Below are 18,826 nucleotides of genomic sequence, written 5' to 3' on the forward strand. Positions count from 1 at the left end.
CAAGAAAACTTTCAGCTCACTGCCTCGATCGGTTTTCTCACCCCCCTTCTTAATTTTCGGGAGGATATCTTGGTGTCTGTGTGCGCTGGTCTTTCCTCTTTTTCGCATGAGTGTGTGTGAAAAGAAAATGCTGAAAATGGGAAATTTTCTGGAATCAGTAAAACGAAAATTTGATCGCTCTTATCGAAAGATGTTACGGTCTAAATGCAGACCCTGATATTCCTTACACCCTCAGTATAAGTTGCAAAATATCTGAATATTTCATAGTTATTAGTACAATAGTTTTTGTAAGCAGAGGCGATGCCGGGAGAAGAGTGTTTCGAGAATTTCGACTGTCTTGACCAGAGATTATAATTTTCACGCTTTTCATGAATGTTTCACCCGAGTATTGGAGTAGCAACCGTTTGTAAGAACCTAAAAACCCGAAAAATATCAAGGAATTTGTTAACATCAGGAAAAATTAGGAAAATATTAGGGAAATCGGTCAAAGATCAGGAAATTACGGTTGCGTTAAGCATTTATCAAATCCATACAGTATTAGCTTTTGCAAAAGTCAAACATTTGATTAAATCCATCAAATATATTGGTCTGTAAAATCAAACGAGTGTCGATTTATTATCGCAAAACATCAAGAATTGTCATTTAAAAAAATCAGGAAAATCCAAAATAAAATTTTTGTAGACACCCTGCGGTCTCTGCGCCTGCCTTACTTGAGGTACCCCCGTTTCCATCAAAAATATTAGACCCTGGAAAATTCCCGGCTACGCCAATGTGCGTTGGCAAGAGTATCGAATAGGATTGGTTCGAAACATCCCTATCTGCAGTGGCGATTCTTTAAAGTTGGCAACTCTGTTTTCTACCATTAAATGTATCAGAAACAATCCATTCTTGGTGAGGCAGCCTGCCTCACCTATAATCGATATTTTTAACGGATTTAAATGGAGGAAAAACAGTGTTGCCATTTTGCAAAATCGCAACTTCTTATATGAAGGCGAGATTCTTCATCCTCGGACTTCTTTTTTCATATTTTAAACAATTTATTCAGCTCCTGTATAATTCCAACACCGACTCAGTGTTCTGTCGTGGAGTCCCTCAAGTACTTACACGCATCGCTGTGTACCAGGAGAAGGGGAAGTGAAACAATTCTTAACGGGAGCGCTTTTTCCCCAGTAATAAATGAGAAGAACGAAGAGAAGGAGCGAAACTTATGGACTCCAATTTATAAGGCTACTGTTTTTCGTCGTCTGTTGAAGTCGTGTGTATGAAATACGCACTCTTGTGTGCATTGACGATTCGAGCGCTGAGCAATAAGCATTCCCGGGCGTCGGAGTTCTGAATAATGTTTTTCCTAGCTTTAGCAGCATTTATTACTTGTGTCACGTATGACGGCGCAGAGCACTCATGAAATTATGTGATCGTGCAGAAAAACGGCAAATCCTGCGTCAGATTTTGCTCAAGTGAGAGTCTCTCACTGAATGCCACCCTCCCCCCTTTCGCTCTCTCACATTTCTGTGTGTTCTGTTGACGTCAATAGATGCTCTAACAGATAGCGCCGTGGTTTTATCATGAGGATTCAAAATTTGACCAAATTTGATCCAAAACTTGAGGAACCATATTTTGACGGTTTCCAGAAATCATTGTGTGATATTACATCGGATATTTACACCATCTTGTGTTTTCTTTTTACTTTTACTTTTATTGAAATTTACCGCAAAACAAACTTTTTATGATACATACCTTTCGTAAAAGTCTCAACCAAGTTTCATAGATGATTGTGATGGCATAGCATTGCAAAATTCGTATTATTTATCATTGTATGTGCGCCAAAAATGTAAATTTTGTAGTGCTACGTCACCAAAACTAGCTTTGAGCTCAAGTTATTATTTATTATAAGAAAGGCTTTACTCAAATTTTGACCACGTTTTAATGAATTCCTCGGGCGCTTGAAAACCGAATCAACTTTGAGGTGGTTTTTCCGTCCTCAAAATTTGATCTCTGAAGTTCCACAGAATTTCTCAGCAAAATGAACGTAGATTTCTTTATCATTAAATGGTTGGGGCCAATTGCATTGCTCTTACTCTCACTAACTAGAGACTGTAAGCCTCCGTAACCGGTCAGATTTCGGAGTAGCATGTCAGAAATCCTAAAACGAAAGGCTTCTCATCTTTTCTCCCTTTTACTGGAGAGGGGTGAAGTGGACGATCTCGAAACGCACAAAGGACACTCAAAGGACACAAACGAAACCTCTTCCTCGGGTTTTGTTCCTTTTGTCTTACGCTTCGGGGACTCAGGTGTGCTATGAATTGAAGCAAGTAGAAAAGGTGACAAAAACCTTCCGATTCACCTATCGATCGTATCGTCACGGTCAAATGCAGTGTGTCAGGCCAAGTCAAGGTGCGTCAACCTCCAAATCAACAGTGGCGGTGGCGTGCTTTGCGATAAATCGATTGATCTTTCATTTAAACATATGGATAAGAATCGATAGCCAGGGTGTTCGCAACGAACACCTCAATAATCGATTCTTTACCAATGTTTCAAATGGGGGAAGTATCGATAATCGATTATTCTTGCCTCGCCCTTGCTGATCAAATCAATTATCCACCGCACTCCGAGCCGCGGTTGGCAGAACTGTGCTGCCGTGCGAAGGAAGAACGCCGTATGAGCCTTCAGACGTTGCCGTTTTGCCTTCAATAAAACACGAATTTTTCTGGAGACCTGTGAATACTTTTCCTCCAATTTTTTACAGGCTTTCATTTGCAATTTGATCTAGACGATCCAAAAATTTCAAGGAAAAATGCTCTCATCTTTTCTCCATAATTCATATTTTATCGCTGGAAACGTGGCAACATTCGGATGTTCATGACATTTGTCCTCAGCATGTCAGTGTGCTTTACGTGGCATGGCGCAGCGTATAGTAACTTGACGTTTCTTCTGAGGTCTGCCGCATGAGTCATATCCTATAGGTATCAATAACGCTGAGGAAGCTGAGGAAATCTTTGGGGCTTGTCAGACAAGGCGCATGAGTGTAATTTTTGAAAAAATTGAGACATTAATGATTTCAAGTAAAACCAAGTCCTAATGTATATTCTGTGAAAAATTGTTCCCAAACTCCAATTTTTAAGCATCATAAAACCACGTTGAACTTTATCTCCGCTATAAGGATTCATGTAAGTTCGAAACTTCTAACACGTATTTCTCGAACTAACCAAAATTGCACGTATGCGCCTTGTTTTCAAAGTCCCTCAAATATCCATCGGACTCTATGTTCGGCAGCGGACCGATTATTGATATTGATAGACAAAGCTATAGACAAAGCTATAGACAAAGGAGACACAAGAGATATGGAGAGATCCTATTGGTGGAAGCGGGTGGTTGCAATGGACAAAGGAGGTAGGCAATAGGCTAACTAACGGCAACCCACGAGAGACCCGGCAGTTAGTCTATCATGTTCTCCCTTAGTCTATAAGAACCACACATTTCAACCAACAGGATCGCTCCATACTCCCTATGTCTGCTTTGTCTATAGCTTTGTCCATCAATTTCAATAATCAGTCCGCAGGGCAGCGTAGGTTGTGCCATCCGGTAGCGATCTCCGTGGACGACCCTTGGGACGAAGCATGTCACCCTCAGATCGGTCATTAAAGTCGATTAAGCGCGGTTGAGGTCAGCGTGACCAAACTTGAATTTATGACCACGATGGTGCTCGCGCGGTCCGTTGGAAAAATAGAGCTCCAATTTAAACCACGAAATTTTGGGGGGTGGGATGTTTCAGTGACCCTAATACTTATTATAACCCCCCTCACCCCCATTGTCTCTCAATTGTCACATCTGCCCGTTCCCGCCGCGCAAGCTGTCGCTCGTGGATATCCTGTCATAACAGACATGAGTCGAACACCTTATTAGCGATATTATTACTCCAGCTCACAGTTGCTGCTATGTTCGCGTTTAATTTTTTCTAATCGCACTCATCTCAGTCCAAAAATGTTTAGGGGTGGTTTCACGATAACTGAAATAGTTTTGTCGCCGTAACAGACAACACATTTTTCGGTCATATTTTTAGTGGTAATGATTATCACTCGAATTTGTTTGCATTAATCTACACAGGGTTACGTGTCATAACGCTTTTCATCGATTTGTCGCTCTACTTTTCAATTTTAATATATAAATGGCCGAAAATGTGTTGTCTGTTACGCTGACTTTTTACCGCGTAACAGACAGCACATTTTCCGAATTTACATAATAATAATTGAGAAGTAGAGTAATAAATCATTAGAAAGCGTTATAATACGTAACCCTTTGAAGATTAATGCGAAAAAATTCGAGTAATTATCATTACTATTCGAATATGACCGAAAAATGTGTTGTCTGTTACGGCGAAAAAACTATTCCAGTTATCGTGAAATCACCCTTAGGCAAGCCAGAGATTGAATCTGTACACTAAGAAAAATCTGTGGCTTTTGAAACAATTAGTGGTCAATATTGAACACCACTAATCGCAGTGAAGGCAACATATAATAATGGTACATATACCTTAGTTATGGTATAAATACCATACACTGGAAAAAAAACACCTTGGATCTGGAGTCCAGACTCTTGAAAACATTGACAAGAAAAAGGAGTCTTGATTCAATCAGATTAAAACTTAAATCAAAAGGAAATCCGCTCAAATTAAGAGGCTTTGTTCTTGATTTAAGCTTAAATCTGATTGAATCAAGAGAATGAAGAGTACTTTTTCTTGTCGATGTTTTTAAGAGTCTGGACTCGAGATCTAATGTATTTTTTTCCAGTGTAGCCCGAAATGTTGTCCCTGAATTTTCGGAGGGATACCCCTTCAGATGTCCTTTTCATTTACAGAAGTCAGGGAATTGAAAAACGAAGAAATTGAGGAAACTCCAAACTTGCCGTACTTTTTTTTTTCAGTGTAATTATTCCTTTTGTGTGCCGATTAATCTTTATTTCGCTGTACTCAGCTATATTGTTCCCGAGATAATCCTGTTTTTCGTTTTGATTGTTGCAGCTGAAAGCAATTTGACATCGTTCAGCGAGCTGAAGACACACTTCACGAGGGAGCACCACACGGACAGCGGGTTCTTCACGCAAGACAGTCGACCAGTTTTCATTCAAAGGCTCTACGAAGCCGCCGCCAAAACCCCCATCACCGTCCTCGAGCGGCTCAAGAAAAATGGCTACCCCTCGGCGAGTTACTTCTCTTGCACGCCCGTCCTCAGCACCAAAAGAAGGCGCTACACCGTCGACATCGACATCGATATCGAGACGCGAACGGTGAGTCAACACATACTTCAATATCACCACACCAAAACATAAATATTTTTACGTATTATTTTTGTGATTATACACGGAGAAAAAAACCTCGTGCGTGGGACCAAGTTTAGGTCAAATGGATCTCTGAAGTTTTCGGATTGAGCATCTGAACACTTCAGGTCTAGCTGTCGAGGTTTGGATCACACATCTGAAACTCCAGTTCTTTCATCTGAAGTACTTCAGATGTGAGAACCGAAGTTGTTCGGATGTGAAAACCGAAGTACTTCAGATGTAAAAACTGAACTTTCAGATGTGTGATCCAAACCTCAGCAGCTGGACCTAAAGTGTTCAGATACTCAATCCGAAAACTTCAAAGATACATATGACCTAAACTTCGGGTCCCACGCACGAAGTTTTTACTCCGTGTAGTGCAGGCATAGTAATAATTTTCTAGAGAAAATTGCGAGCGAGCCAATTTTTTTTCTCGTATCATCGGGTAACCGACTACTCGAGGTCCTTTTTACTTATATTTTCCTACCGAAGCTTCCTCGCATTTGAAGAAATTACTCACTGTAATTATCATAGACCTTTGGAAAGAAACCTCTAAGAGGAGTAGAAGTGTAATTCGGAGAATCGATGATTATATGGTCTCTTATGCTCCGTTTCTATCCAATTCAGTATAAATTTTTGATAGGAATTGAAAATTGATTTCGGATAGCGCCAAACGTTTTCTTCTCCATACCAGACATTCCGTCAATATCGTATTTTTCCTCGCACGGCTATCCGCGCTATTAAAGGCAAAAAAAAAAATAAAACATCAAAATAACATACGGAGATCTTATCAGTCGGAGTATCTCGAAAGTAGAGCCTGAATTTCCACCGCGGTCAAATTAACTTCAGGAATAATGGTCCTGGTCGCATCAAGATCTGGAAAGTGAGTTGCCAAACGCCCAAGTTTAACCCTCGTTTTACGCTAAAGGATCTAAGAATTCCTCAATTTCCTGCAACCATGGCTGGAAATAAAATTAAGTTAACCGCATGCCAGAAATGAAGACTTGTTAAACATTTTATCGGTGTGTGGAATTCATAGTCGCAGGGTTGCAAAACCCATAGAGAGTTTACTTTTTTAATATTCGTCCTCCCATTTTAAATTTTTTGATGGCTCGTAGAAATACCATGATTTCGGATAATACATTAGCATGCTGTAATAAACAATAAAATAGTTTATGGATAGTGTTGAGTTTGTTCTCGATGTGTAATTGGTCTCAGGAAGGCAGCATTGTGACCGAGGTCCGTCAGAGTGGAGGCAGGATTAAATCTCAGGAGACAGGCGTTATAGAACTTATGGTTTTACGGGTGGAACGTGATTAGGTTACTCTTCGCCACCCTGATGAATTCCTCATGATTGTGTGATGATGAACCACACGGTAAACTGCCGCGCTAAGGAAGAACGCCGTATCAGCCTTTGACTATTGCCAAATTTCCTCTCTGAAAATATTTATATTTTTGAAGGAACTATGAACATTTTCATTGAATTTTTCAGACACTTTAAAGCAAATTAGGAATAAAATTCTCTGAAAAATTGGAAGGAAAATTTGTACAAAATTTCCCGGAAACTTGTGATTTGCCCAAGGAAATTTGGCAACACCTGAAGGCTCATACGGCGTTTTTCTTCAGTGCGGCACTAAAGGCGTGCCTCAGTCTCGTGCATGCTTGCACGCCGGACCTCGATCCCGGCACGATAGCACGATACCGAATATTTTAAGGCTTGGAATTCTCTGCCGTGAGACGCGGAATTCGTGTTCTGTCCATAGTTTTTAAAATACAAGAAAAAAAAGGGGAAAAAGAAGAAAAAAAGTCAACATATTTTTGTAAGATTGTAATTTAGGGTTTGGGTTTTAATTTACAAAGATCAAAACTTTCATCGATAGGGTGTCTACAAGTCCGGAAATAGTACTGATTTTTTAAGGGCGGTCCGGAAGTACTGAAAAAGTGCGGAAATTCTCCAAAAAGGTCCGGATTTTTTCGCAATTCCAAATTTTTGAAATTTTTCTAATTTCATCAAATGGAGGTACTGATGTAAAAGTACGGAATTTTTCGGTGGAAGGAGGTACTGAATTTCTTGAGAATGTACTGAAAAAGTACTGTAAAAGTACTTATTTTTGACCAGCCTGTTTTAGTAGACACCCTGATATTCGATCCATGAACAGTTCGTCATAGTAATGATACGCATGCAGTTTTCCTTTTTTTTTTTTTCCTAACACACATCTTGTCGCTGGGTTTTCACCACCGTGATTCGTAGCAGTTTGAAACAACGGAACAGCTGAGTTTATGATTGCGGCAGGGTAAACAACAACACCTTTTGAAAGCTGAACCAACACACGATAAGACTGTGTTTGTTCATACCTCAACGGTTGCACAGTGCACAATCGGAGCGTTTGTGTCTTGGGTGCCCGCCCCCTAACCACCCTCGAGCCCCCCTGCAATGTGCAAGGTCAAGTTGATAATTCAAACAAGATCAGTGACGGGCGGGCGTCGCGTCGGGTCGTAACTCTTATCAGCAATATTTGCTCGTGTACATCATCACTTCTCTTCGCATTGCAGTCCACGCATTGAGATTGAGATAGCCAACGTTTTCCCTTTCGTGGAGCTTTTAAAAAAAAGCAAGTAAGAGCAATCCAAATTTCACGATCACCAACCGACAAGAATCTACGAATCGGCACTGAAGACGATTTTATGGGCAGCAAATTAGTAAAATGGAGATGTTGCATGTGTGAGGAATTTGCGATTTGACTATTGTTTCTTACGTAAAAGTTCGCGAGAAACACGATGGTGCCACTGGTTTTCTCTGAAATCAACTCCCAAGCTCAAAAAAAGCTCTCAAGTTGAGGCCAAAATGGAGGGGATATCCCACGCTATCCTGAGAGTCCACCGCTACATCAAGACAAACTCTCCATGCAAAGATAGGGAGCAAATACATGAGCAGGGTTGCCGTGTGTTCAGTTTTAGAGTCCCCATATAAAGTGGGTGCCCTGTCAATGTATTTGCTCCCTATCTTTGCATGGAGAGTTTGTCTTGATGTAGCGGTGGACTCTCAGGATAGCGTGGGATATCCCCTCCATTTTGGTTTCAACTTGAGAGCTTTTTTTGAGCTTGGGAGTTGATTTCAGAGAAAACCAGTGGGACCATCGTGTTTCTCGCTAACTTTAACGTGAGAATCAATAGTCAAATCGCAAATTCCTCACACATGCAACATCTCCACTCAAAAACCGAGTTGGTTATAGTGCTTCAACATTCAACAAGCAATGGCGTGGCGTGCTTTGCGAAATGTCGATTTACCTGTTATTTAAACCTTTGGAAAAGGATCGGTTAACAGGGTGTTGCGAACACCTTAATAACCGATTCTTTACAATAGCTTCTATGCGTGCATTTTCGATCTATGTTCCAATCCTATTTTCCAGGGAGGGTTCCCTCTCGCATGACCGTGCAAACTTTTTTATTGACTCGCTCCACTGATTGTGAGTAGCGCTGGGCGCTGCTGGCTGCTGGCTGCTGGCGAGGCACATTGAGTCTGAAAGCGAAACGCCTTCTCTTCCGTAGGTATACAACACGGACATCCATGGAGCTCGAATAGTTGCATCCAGGCGTTGAAGCTCGATTATAGTACCACAGACTCGCACACTCACTAACTTAACGGCGTGCGACCTTAATTGAAGCTTTGATTGTTCCGTCTGCTACTTTTTAAAGTAATTTCACGTTGCCAATTGCGCCGATAAAGTAAATCAGCACTGGTTTTTATCGCGACATTGTTAATTTGCCGAGAATTGCATTTAATTCTAATGTATTAAAACTTTACCGGCCCTTAAAATCTAAAAAAAATTAGTTATCTCAGCATGACTATATAGAGTTTCTCGTAACCTGCTTTAATGAGTCGTTTTTTGGTTTTTTCCTTCGAGAGATCTAATTCTCTTGTTAATGTGCGAAATTTTCGAAGAACACCTCTAATGCGGCTGCTAAATGAATAAATTTTCAAATTGAAATCCATACCGAAACAAGATAGGTTCCTTTTCAAAAAGCCTACACTGAAAAGAAAACTCCGTCGGTGGAAGCTGTACTTACGGTCTATGTAGACATACCGTCCTTGTTCCGGGCTCAGAGGCCGAAAGTTCCGGGCGTAGCACCCGGAGCAATCGAAACTACGGCTCTAGCACCCGGAACTTACGGCCTCTATGCCCGGAACGGACGTTATGTCTCTATAGCCCGTAACTTTTTTTCCCAGTGTAAATGTTGATGGGTCCATAGTAGTTCAACGGCATCCATCCTGTGTCCACTCCCATATTTCATTCATTATTTACGGTGGAAGAAGTGAACATTTTTTACGAGCGGAGACGAAGATCGTGCGCCTACCATCCCACCTCATTTTCCTCTCGCCGACGAGGATATTCACTTACATAGTGGCTTTACGCTTTACAGGTCGACGCACCCGTGAAATACGAGTCCAGAAAATAGACTGGAAGGAAGCGATGCTGTGCGTAGGCCGCCGGCCGCCGGCCCGGCGCAGGGGTTACCGTAATAATTTCAGACAGTTCAATTTCAACGAGATATGTCTGTGCCCACCTTAAATGCCCCTCCTCCTCCCAGTTTGTCAGCTTTGCAACTCGGCGCACCGCGATGCCCCCGAGCGGTGTATATCCAACTTCCATTTACCCGCGAGTGATTATTAAGTCAGGCGCCGATCGACTGCTTTCCTCCCTCTACGCGTCGCGTCGTTGCCTCCGAGCTGGTAGCCTAGCGGCTACGCCTCGGAAAATGTCCCACCTCCCCCTTTCGGCGCCCAGTTTTCCGGCGACAATCCTTTCGTTTCCCGCATGAAAGAACGTAACTGCATTCCATCGTTGCCAACTCCCCACTCGCAAATTGTATTTTTTCCTAGAAAATTCAAAATCATTGGTTAAGCGAGATCTTTAAAAAATCACTGCCTTTATGAATTTGAGATGTTAGCTATATCTTTATTTATTCTTAAAAATAAAAGTTTTGGAGATTTTTCAAAACCTCTAACTATAAAATGGTTGGAAATTTCTGGGCTATCCATACACAGATATTGAGGGAAATTTGAATTATCATACGTAAGAAACGTAAGAATCATAAGGGAGCTTTCATAAATTATGCAATGCAATTTGTTTTATAATTTTTGACTCCCCTTCCCCACCTTGTAACGCTGCGTAATGCAAACCTGGACCCCATGTTAATCATCACGTAACGCTTGGCGAATTTCCCACCCTTCAGATCCCACAAATTATGGAAAACTGTCGAATATACAGGTAGATAAAAATTGAAGTATTTGTATTAATTGATAGTGTGGCCAATGACGTTGAAAAAATGAGTATAATACTTTTTGGATTTTCTTTTTGTTCACCAACAGAAAGGGTTACGTAACGCTGACACTGACCTTCCACCCCTCCCCCTTGCTAAGCTGCGTAACGCAAGCTTGTATCTAAATGCGTCCTTAAGGCAGAAACGGATCAAGCAATTTGGCAACACCGAGTTTCCTCCATTTAAACTTCTGTTAAATAATCGATTCTTGTCGGAGCACCTAGCCCCTCTAAGAATCGATAAACTTCCATAGGTTTAAATGAAGAAAAACAATGTTGCCAATTTGCTGGATCCGCCAATGCCTCACGGGGTGCCGCATGCCGCCGGGACTTATTTGGAACTTTGGCGGGCGAGACTTGGGAAGGGCGACATATTCAGGTGTCGCGGGTGGTGCGTGCGCCCAACTCCCCAGCGTCTGCCGTCGGAATGTCACGTCAATGCGGCTCCTCAAAACCGCCAAGCAACGCCAACACGGAACGGGGAACGCCAAATGCGATGCGATGAGGAGTCATGTCTCCAGCCGCGGGGCTTGGCCCTGCATCGCTCTTGCATGCAGTGCGCTGCGGTGTGCAGTGTGCTGTGAGCATATGCGACTTATCTGCCTATCTGCATAAAGTCATTTGCGGGACCTCACCCTCCACCCTCCGCCCGTCATACTCGCCTTGTCCCGATGAGTTCCTTGATTAATTTCAGATTAAACACGCGCTTAGCCCCGCTTGAGTGGTTCCGCCTGGGACACGGCACCCCCCCCCCCCCACCCCCACCCCTCCCGGTTTGCGCTTCGGCCCACCCGCCGAGCACTGAAATTATTTATGTTAATTGCAACCTTATCGTATAGTAATTTTAAAGCGTCATGAATCACCGTAAAAAGGAGTCGGAAACCTTCCGGCAACCCTGGAGGGAGAGGACTTCGAAAACGAGAGCAGACAACTGAAGAAAATCAAGATTTTTTACCTTGAAAGCAACATTACCATCGGTGGATCCAGGGGAGGGCGTATGGGGCGCAAGCTTCCCCCTCCCCGCTTGCCCGAAAAATAGGAGGAAGTAGAAGGGATGTAAGAGAGAAGGAGAAACGGAGGAAGAGAAAATGAAGAACGCTTTACAGTAGGTGACGCATTCATGACGAAATTGACTCAAATTGAAATTAGATACTTTAAAATTTCGCAAATTTCGTGGGGGGGGGGGGGGGTTTAAATGGCCATGGCCGGATTTACCTACTTGCCGCCCATGGGCCGCCTGTATTTTGCCGCCCTCTTCTCATTCATTTTGAAACATCAATAAAAACCATCGAGTGAACGTGCCGGAGGGAGAAGGGTGCATAAGACGCGTTCACTCGTGTTGGACACATTTTTTGCGTAAGCCCTGTCAACGTACCACCAGCAAAAGTTCACGGAACTTCGCGCGAAAGTTCAGTTCCGTAAACATATCTCTGTGGGGACAAGGCCTTTCATTTGTAAGAAATGAACTAAAAAATTAAGAAAGAACAAACATAAATGTGGTTTAATCATTTTAACTTCCGCCGCCGTGCCGCGCTGACCACACTGTGTTTGGCGCAATGCGTGAAGTATTCATGTAGTCTTGTAGGCACTGTGCGTTTCACGCCGCGCCGACCGCTGTTGACCGTACTGTGTTTGACGCAATGCGTGAAGTATTCATGCAGTCTCGTAGGCGCTAATATGTGTTACATGCCAACCGCCGCGTGGAGGGCTTCTCCTTTTCATCTCAAGTCCTCGTCATCATTTCTCTGCGCCGCGCTGCGCCAGGCCAAATTGCGTGTTTGGTTTCTCTCTTAACTCAACTAATTAAAGGTGCGCAGTCTTTTGTATCACCGAAATACGACAAAATTAGAAATTAATGAACTCTCAGAAAATCAGAGATTTTGTCACCTTTTCTTTTTTGTAATTTTCTTCTGAATTCGATTTTTTTGTACCTGCATGTAAAAAAATCGCAAAATTTGCCGCCCCCTAATTTTGCCGCCATGGGTCGCGGCCCATTTGGCCATCCCCTTAATCCGGCCCCGTAAATGGCAGATTAATCGATTTATCGCAAAGCACGCCACTAGATTTTACACGTCACGAATGTGAGCTGATAAAAATTCAATTGATGACCCAATATAGAACTTCTAATTCCATCGCTCCTCTGGAGTAAGTGCACATCTATTTTCAAGTAAACCCTATTGTCCATGTAAGTTCATGCATTCCGGGGCTCATGCGTAATCGAAGATACGCCCTTATGTCAGAGGAATGACAACCTGCGGCAGGCAGGGCTGGAAACGGCACGCATGGTTTTATTTCCAATGCCAGAAAACGGCTTGAAGTTAGATTGCGTTACCCGACGATTCGGGGGGGGGGGGGGGGCTTAAGTTTAAACGAAAATGAAGCGATTATGCTTTTCTTTGTATGAGACCTCTCGTAATTGCGATGCCGGGAGGCACAAGTCTCAAAATGGGCGAGCGCTAAGATGAAAGAAACTCGGAGCGATTGTTATTTTGTTAGCCAGGATGAATGGGACCGCCAGAAATATGTCCCGTCGGAGCACCGATCCAGGCAAATAGACGAGCCGCGACCGCGCTCTTGCTTCATCCTTATTGAAAGTTAAAATTGATAGGTCCGATGATTACGTCAAGCCGCGATGAATCGAAGAATTAGCTAGGTACAAAGCTCACTTTTTTATAATGTCCTCTCATCCACATCGTATCGTCGCGTCGGGTAGACTATCTCTTCTCTCATCTTAATCGTATGTAGTTTTCGAATCATTAAATTATTTAGATTTACTGACTTCCACATTTTTAAAAATAATGGATTTATTTGTAGGTGTTCAATAATTAACCTTGCATAATTCCACCCTCGGAAAATAGTTGTATCACTTGTTTCACCTTATCCAACTTTTCTATCTTTGTGTTAAAGTCTCCGAGTTAGTCAAAAAGTTTTCACGTTCTCCTTCATTTTGTAGGAATACAATTTTACCTACTTGGAATTCAAAATAATTGTATTTCGCGTTTCAACCCTTTCAACTTTTCTACTCTGCCTTAAAATCCCCGAGTCAGCGGAAAAGAGACCAAGCTCTTTTTCATTCTCGTGGAATATGAGAAAAGGTTTGGTTACGTCATAATTTATTGTGACCGGTTTCGTAAAAAGGAACTTCATCTTCCGGATCCGTGAGAAGGAAATTTATCTTCCGGATCCGCAAGAAGGAACTTCATCTTCCGGATGAAACGGAAACTTCGAAGTTTTCGCTAAAAACGGTCATAGCAGGAAGGGCCTGGAAAACCAACAATAAGTAGAAATTGAACGTCTTGTAATCTCTTAGTAAGACTGAACTTTGAGTCTTATCGAAGGATGAGGTGTTCCCGAGAGGTAAGTGGCGTGATGTGGCGTCCGGTGCTGGGCGGGGGCCGAGGGGGGCAGTGGTCATTCATTGCGGGCAGACAATACGGCCATTCACACGGCCAGAACCGAGCTTGGAAGTTGTCAAAAAACACTGGCGTCGCGGGAGCCGCCATAACGGGAACTCAAATTGAAAAGGACCCGGAGAAATTAAAATATAAATCATTGCTCTCGAGTCGAGAGCTTTTCCTAGAAATGATGTGGCCGATGCCGGGCAGCTTGTAGGACACGCCGCGGCGCACAATGGAATGAGTCAACTGGAGAGGCTGGACAAGATTTGGAAACTTTAAACGCTTATAACCCCGTTACTACAAGACAGGGTGTCTACAAGTCCGGAATTTCCGGAATTAGTACTGAGTTTTTAAGGACGGTCCGGAAGTACTGAAAAAGTGCGAAATTCCGCAAAAAGGTTCGGAATTTTTTTTTAATTTTTTCGCATTTTTGTCGCAATTTCAAATTTTTGAAATTTTTCGAATTTCGTCAAATGGAGGTACTGAAAAAGTACGGAATTTTTCTGTTGGAGGAGTAACTGAATTTCTTGATAAGGCACTGAAAAAGTACAGTAAAAGAACTTATTTTTGATCAGCCTGTTTCAGTAGACACCCTGCAAGATTTCGAGGCCTTAAGAATGGTCTCACTGGTTTTCTCGTAAAATTGACTTGAAGGAACATCCCTCAAAATTTTAAATTTGACGAAATAAATGTGGAAATTTCCAGTTTTAGTAAAAAAAATTCATATCCGGCCTCTTTCATTGGCTCGATCCATTGTGCGGCATGGCGTTTCGTCTCGCCCGACTCGGGGTGATGCCCGTCACATTGGCCGCGGCCATTGCTATCGCGGCGATGACCATTCATGCAACATGTAATATCCTCCATCGAGAAAATTGCACCTTTCAGACGCTCATCGGTCCATTGATGTCCATCAACGCTGCAGCGGCCCGCTTGCACTTCAGTGGCGAGGCGTGAATCATCGATTATTATCGATATTTTCCCATTTAAAGCTGTGGTAAAAGGTCGATCCTTAAGGTGTTCGTTGCGGACCCCCTGGTTATCGATCTTTTTTTATAGGTTTAAATGATGGATCGATCGACGTATCGAAAATCGCCACTGTTGCACGTCTATTAGAATTGAGGTTTGGATCCTCGAATCGACCACCAAGGCTCTATGTCAAGGTGTCTAGCACCTGGACGAATTGTGAGAGCCGAGATTCATCAGGAAATGAAAATTTTCAGGGAAAACTAGGAAATTTGTCAGGGCAACAATGCTGAAAACGGGGAATTTCTTCTCTCTCACCTTGGAGGTCAAATTATGTTCTTGAAATTGGTAATTCGTGTCGGATTGGCTTTAAAAAGAATCAGGCAAAAGATGAAAAGATAAAAGTTGATTTTTTTGCCAACTATGGAGAAAAATCTTGTTTTTCAAACGAAAGTCTGGAGGAAAAGTAATTAAAGATCCTAGGGTTTTCATCAGGGAATTGTTCCGCGAAAATCAGGAAGAATCAGGGGATTATCAGGAAATGGAACAAATAAAGAATACTTGACACCATGTTCTACGTCGACTCCTTTTTACAGGACCGACACCCCTTTTCACAGATTCAAAAGCCTCTTACAAACTGTGATCAAATGTCGGAACTGTCCTTTGCATTTTATTTTTGAATCTTAGGGCATGGCCAATATTTTATCACACGTTATTTCATCACACTTTCCAGAAGAAAAAGTCTCTTGGATCCAGAGTTCAGACTATTAAACAATATGACAAGAAAAAATACTCTCGATTCAATCGGATTTTCGCTTGAATCGACGTCAACCAAGCCTCCTGATTTTCGTGGATTTCCTATTGAGTGAAGGAAAAATCTGATTGAATCAAGAGTATTTTTTCTTGTCAAATTCTTTAAGTCTGGACTCACGATCCAATAGACTTTTTCTTCTAGTGTAGCACTATTTTTACATCCTTCCATAGAGTATCCGGGGCATGATTGTTATCGGCAACATTGTTTTCCTCCATGTAAACCTATGGAAATGTATCGATTCTTGGAGGGGCCAGGTCCTTCAGCAGAATCGATCATTTAACATAGGCTTAAATGGAGGGAATCCGGTGTTGAAAAATTGCTGGATCCGCTTCTGACGACTATAGTGCTTTTTTTTCTCGGTCCATTTGAAACGAGGCATCGAAGGTGGGTGAGCCAGAAGGGAAGCCCCCCGTTAAATTCCTTTTGAAGTTGGGAAATAGGAGTCGGCGCTGGCGGCTGGTCGGACGAAGCTGAGCCGGGACGCTGACAATGCCGATTGATAAATCGATTGTGTGAAACTTGTTGGAAAGAGCCGTGGCCAGTGCATCGCTTTAATGGGCCTAGACAGGGCATCCAAGAGAGGAAGAGGTGGCGTTGGGGGGAGGGGACGCAGAGTCGGAACTTGGAGGAGCAAAACGCCGAGTCGTGGCCATCGGTGGCGAGGCGTGAATGATCGATTATCGATATTTCCCAATTTGAAGCTATGGTGAAGAGCCGATTATTAAGGTGTCGGTTACAACCACCCTGTCTATCGATTCTTTTCCGTAGGTTTAAATGGATATAAATCGATGTATCGCAAAGCACGCCGCGGCACTAGTGGCCGCGGCTGCGCACCTTCTCGTAAAAGCGTCTTCTGTATCACCGGCATATCCAGTTCGTCTGTTAGCTGACGAATGGCGTAACTGCTTTTGGGGATGAGCCCTGGAACACATTGAGTTATATGGCCGACAAGGTTCATCGCGAGGTGTAGTTACGTCCTTATACCTGGAGGGCGACAAATTTGGCGCCCTCCCGACGACGGCTTATCCGACCCATCCAAACTCGGGTCGATTTGAAATGGGCACTACAAAACAACGAACAACCGCAGGATCGTAAATCGATCATTGAATCTGCAAGGCAAGCCAGGAATACTACATGGAGACAAAATCTTGAAAAGTCAATGGCAACTGGAAAAGTTATCCAATTTTACTTAACCGCAGTATCTAAAGGAAAAGTCAGGGAATTTTACCGTTATACCTGGAATTTTCTTGTTTTCCAAAATGTTGGGGTCGCTTCCCAACCCACTCGTGAATATTCCATTGATGCCTTGAGGCAGCCACCAAAAAATACAGCTTTTTTTTTTTTTTTTTTTTTTTTTTTTTTTTTTTTTTTTTGAAAAACCTTGAAAAAATAGTCGAGGAAACGTGAAATTTAAGGGAAATTTTCACCGTGTACCATGATGTGTTCATACTACAAATATATACGTGTACGTCCAGTACTTACAAAAAGGCCACTCTCGGGAAAGAACGAATAAGAATGATCTACAGCTTTAAACAGTACACTTCCTCTCTCCTGGGTCTCATAAATACATTGACACAGCTTTCTCCACATGCGTCACCGCTGATACCATCGTGTGCGATAACATATCAATGGCGTCCGTCATTCATCGTGTCCGACAAAGGGTAGTACCCGCGTTAACCTCGGACTAAAAAGCTTGGCGTTCGATCTTGTTACCTCTTTTCTCAACCCGTGAGATTTTCAACCGTCTTCGTGGGTGCAGCAACAGATGCTTTACAGGAGTATGACTCTGGCCGTATCCAACGGAAGAAAACTCAAGGAGAAAAGCTGACAAGGCAGCAGACAGAGATCGGTACATGGATCTCCTAGCCCCCTCCCCCTCCCCGCCCGCTCTTCCACAGCATCGGCTCTCGCCGTCGTCGCCCTGTAGCCTGTGCCTGTACCACGGAGGGAACAATGGCCGAACGCCAATGCACCAGAGCCAGAGCCAGCGCGGTCCATGCCGGATGGCATCCAGAGAGAAGGCAATGCCGCGGTCAGCCCCAAGGTCACTTCCAGCGCACTTTTAAATGCTTTCTAACCCATGAGTCCTGCCTTCTCTCGCACCAGGAATGAGGAGATCTTAATTTCTTCTTCCTGTTCAATTTACTCGGTGTCTAGGGCTGAGGAAACCGGAGAAACTAGGGATTCATCAGAGAATGAAACATTTTAGAAGAAATCGGGGGATCAGTTTGTTCCAGGAACCAGGAATCTCTTCTTCTACCGCTTAGTGACCATGTTAAGGTCATGTTCTTGCATACAAGCCGCCATCAAATAGCAGCCTGAATCAAGAATCTTCAAATCGTCTGAATGGTAGAGAAGTTTATATCGACCGGATAATACGAACTTTGATAGCGTTATTAGAATTGAAAATTCCAATGTGTGCCAAGGAATCGGATGGAATATGAAAAAAATCTATATTCACCATCACTATGGAACTTGGAATTATTTAGTTTTTTTTTCGAGAGGAAGAGAATCCTGGGAAAGTGGGAAAAACTTTTGTTTCTCATCCAGAAATGAGCTCTTGAAAATCAAGAGAAAATCGTGGCATGAGCTCGGTCAAGAATTCTAGACACCTTGAATTTAATCGTCTTTTAATTTAACACACAGACCGGAAAGAGACTTCGATTCTAACCTTTGCCCGCTTTCAAGGTGGATTCCATTTAGCTTTTGTGCAAAATTTTCCCTTTAGGTGGATTATTTTGGAAAATCGAAATTTCAATCCGGAGATAAATTATTGTTGAACGTCGTGCCAAAAATCATCTTTCGAAGTCCCATAACATAGTCAAAAATCGGTTGCAAAATGGGACCAGTAATTTTGACTTTAGTTTAAGATTTTGGAAGGTCATTCTTGGCACGATTATTTGTTAACGATTGATCTACAGACTGATTTGCCGATTGCCCCCAAGAAATCCCCTAAAAAAGCTAAAGATCCACCTTAATGATGGACTTATTCTGCCTTGCTAAGGAAGGACGCCGTA

The 18,826-nt window shown here is 42.7% G+C and overlaps 1 protein-coding gene across 1 annotated transcript in view; it reads left to right on the forward strand.

Moving 5' to 3' along the window:
* gukh (NHS actin remodeling regulator GUK-holder) overlaps positions 1-18,826 on the forward strand; it is a 198,506-nt gene that overhangs the window by 153,757 nt on the left and 25,923 nt on the right. The window contains exon 2 of the mRNA XM_019041837.2: positions 5,018-5,283. Within this exon, the coding sequence (XP_018897382.2) occupies positions 5,018-5,283 (266 nt within the window). The remainder of the gene's footprint in view (positions 1-5,017; positions 5,284-18,826) is intronic.

Source organism: Bemisia tabaci, chromosome 3, assembly GCF_918797505.1.
Source record: "Bemisia tabaci chromosome 3, PGI_BMITA_v3".
Classification (NCBI taxonomy): Eukaryota; Metazoa; Arthropoda; class Insecta; order Hemiptera; family Aleyrodidae; genus Bemisia; species Bemisia tabaci.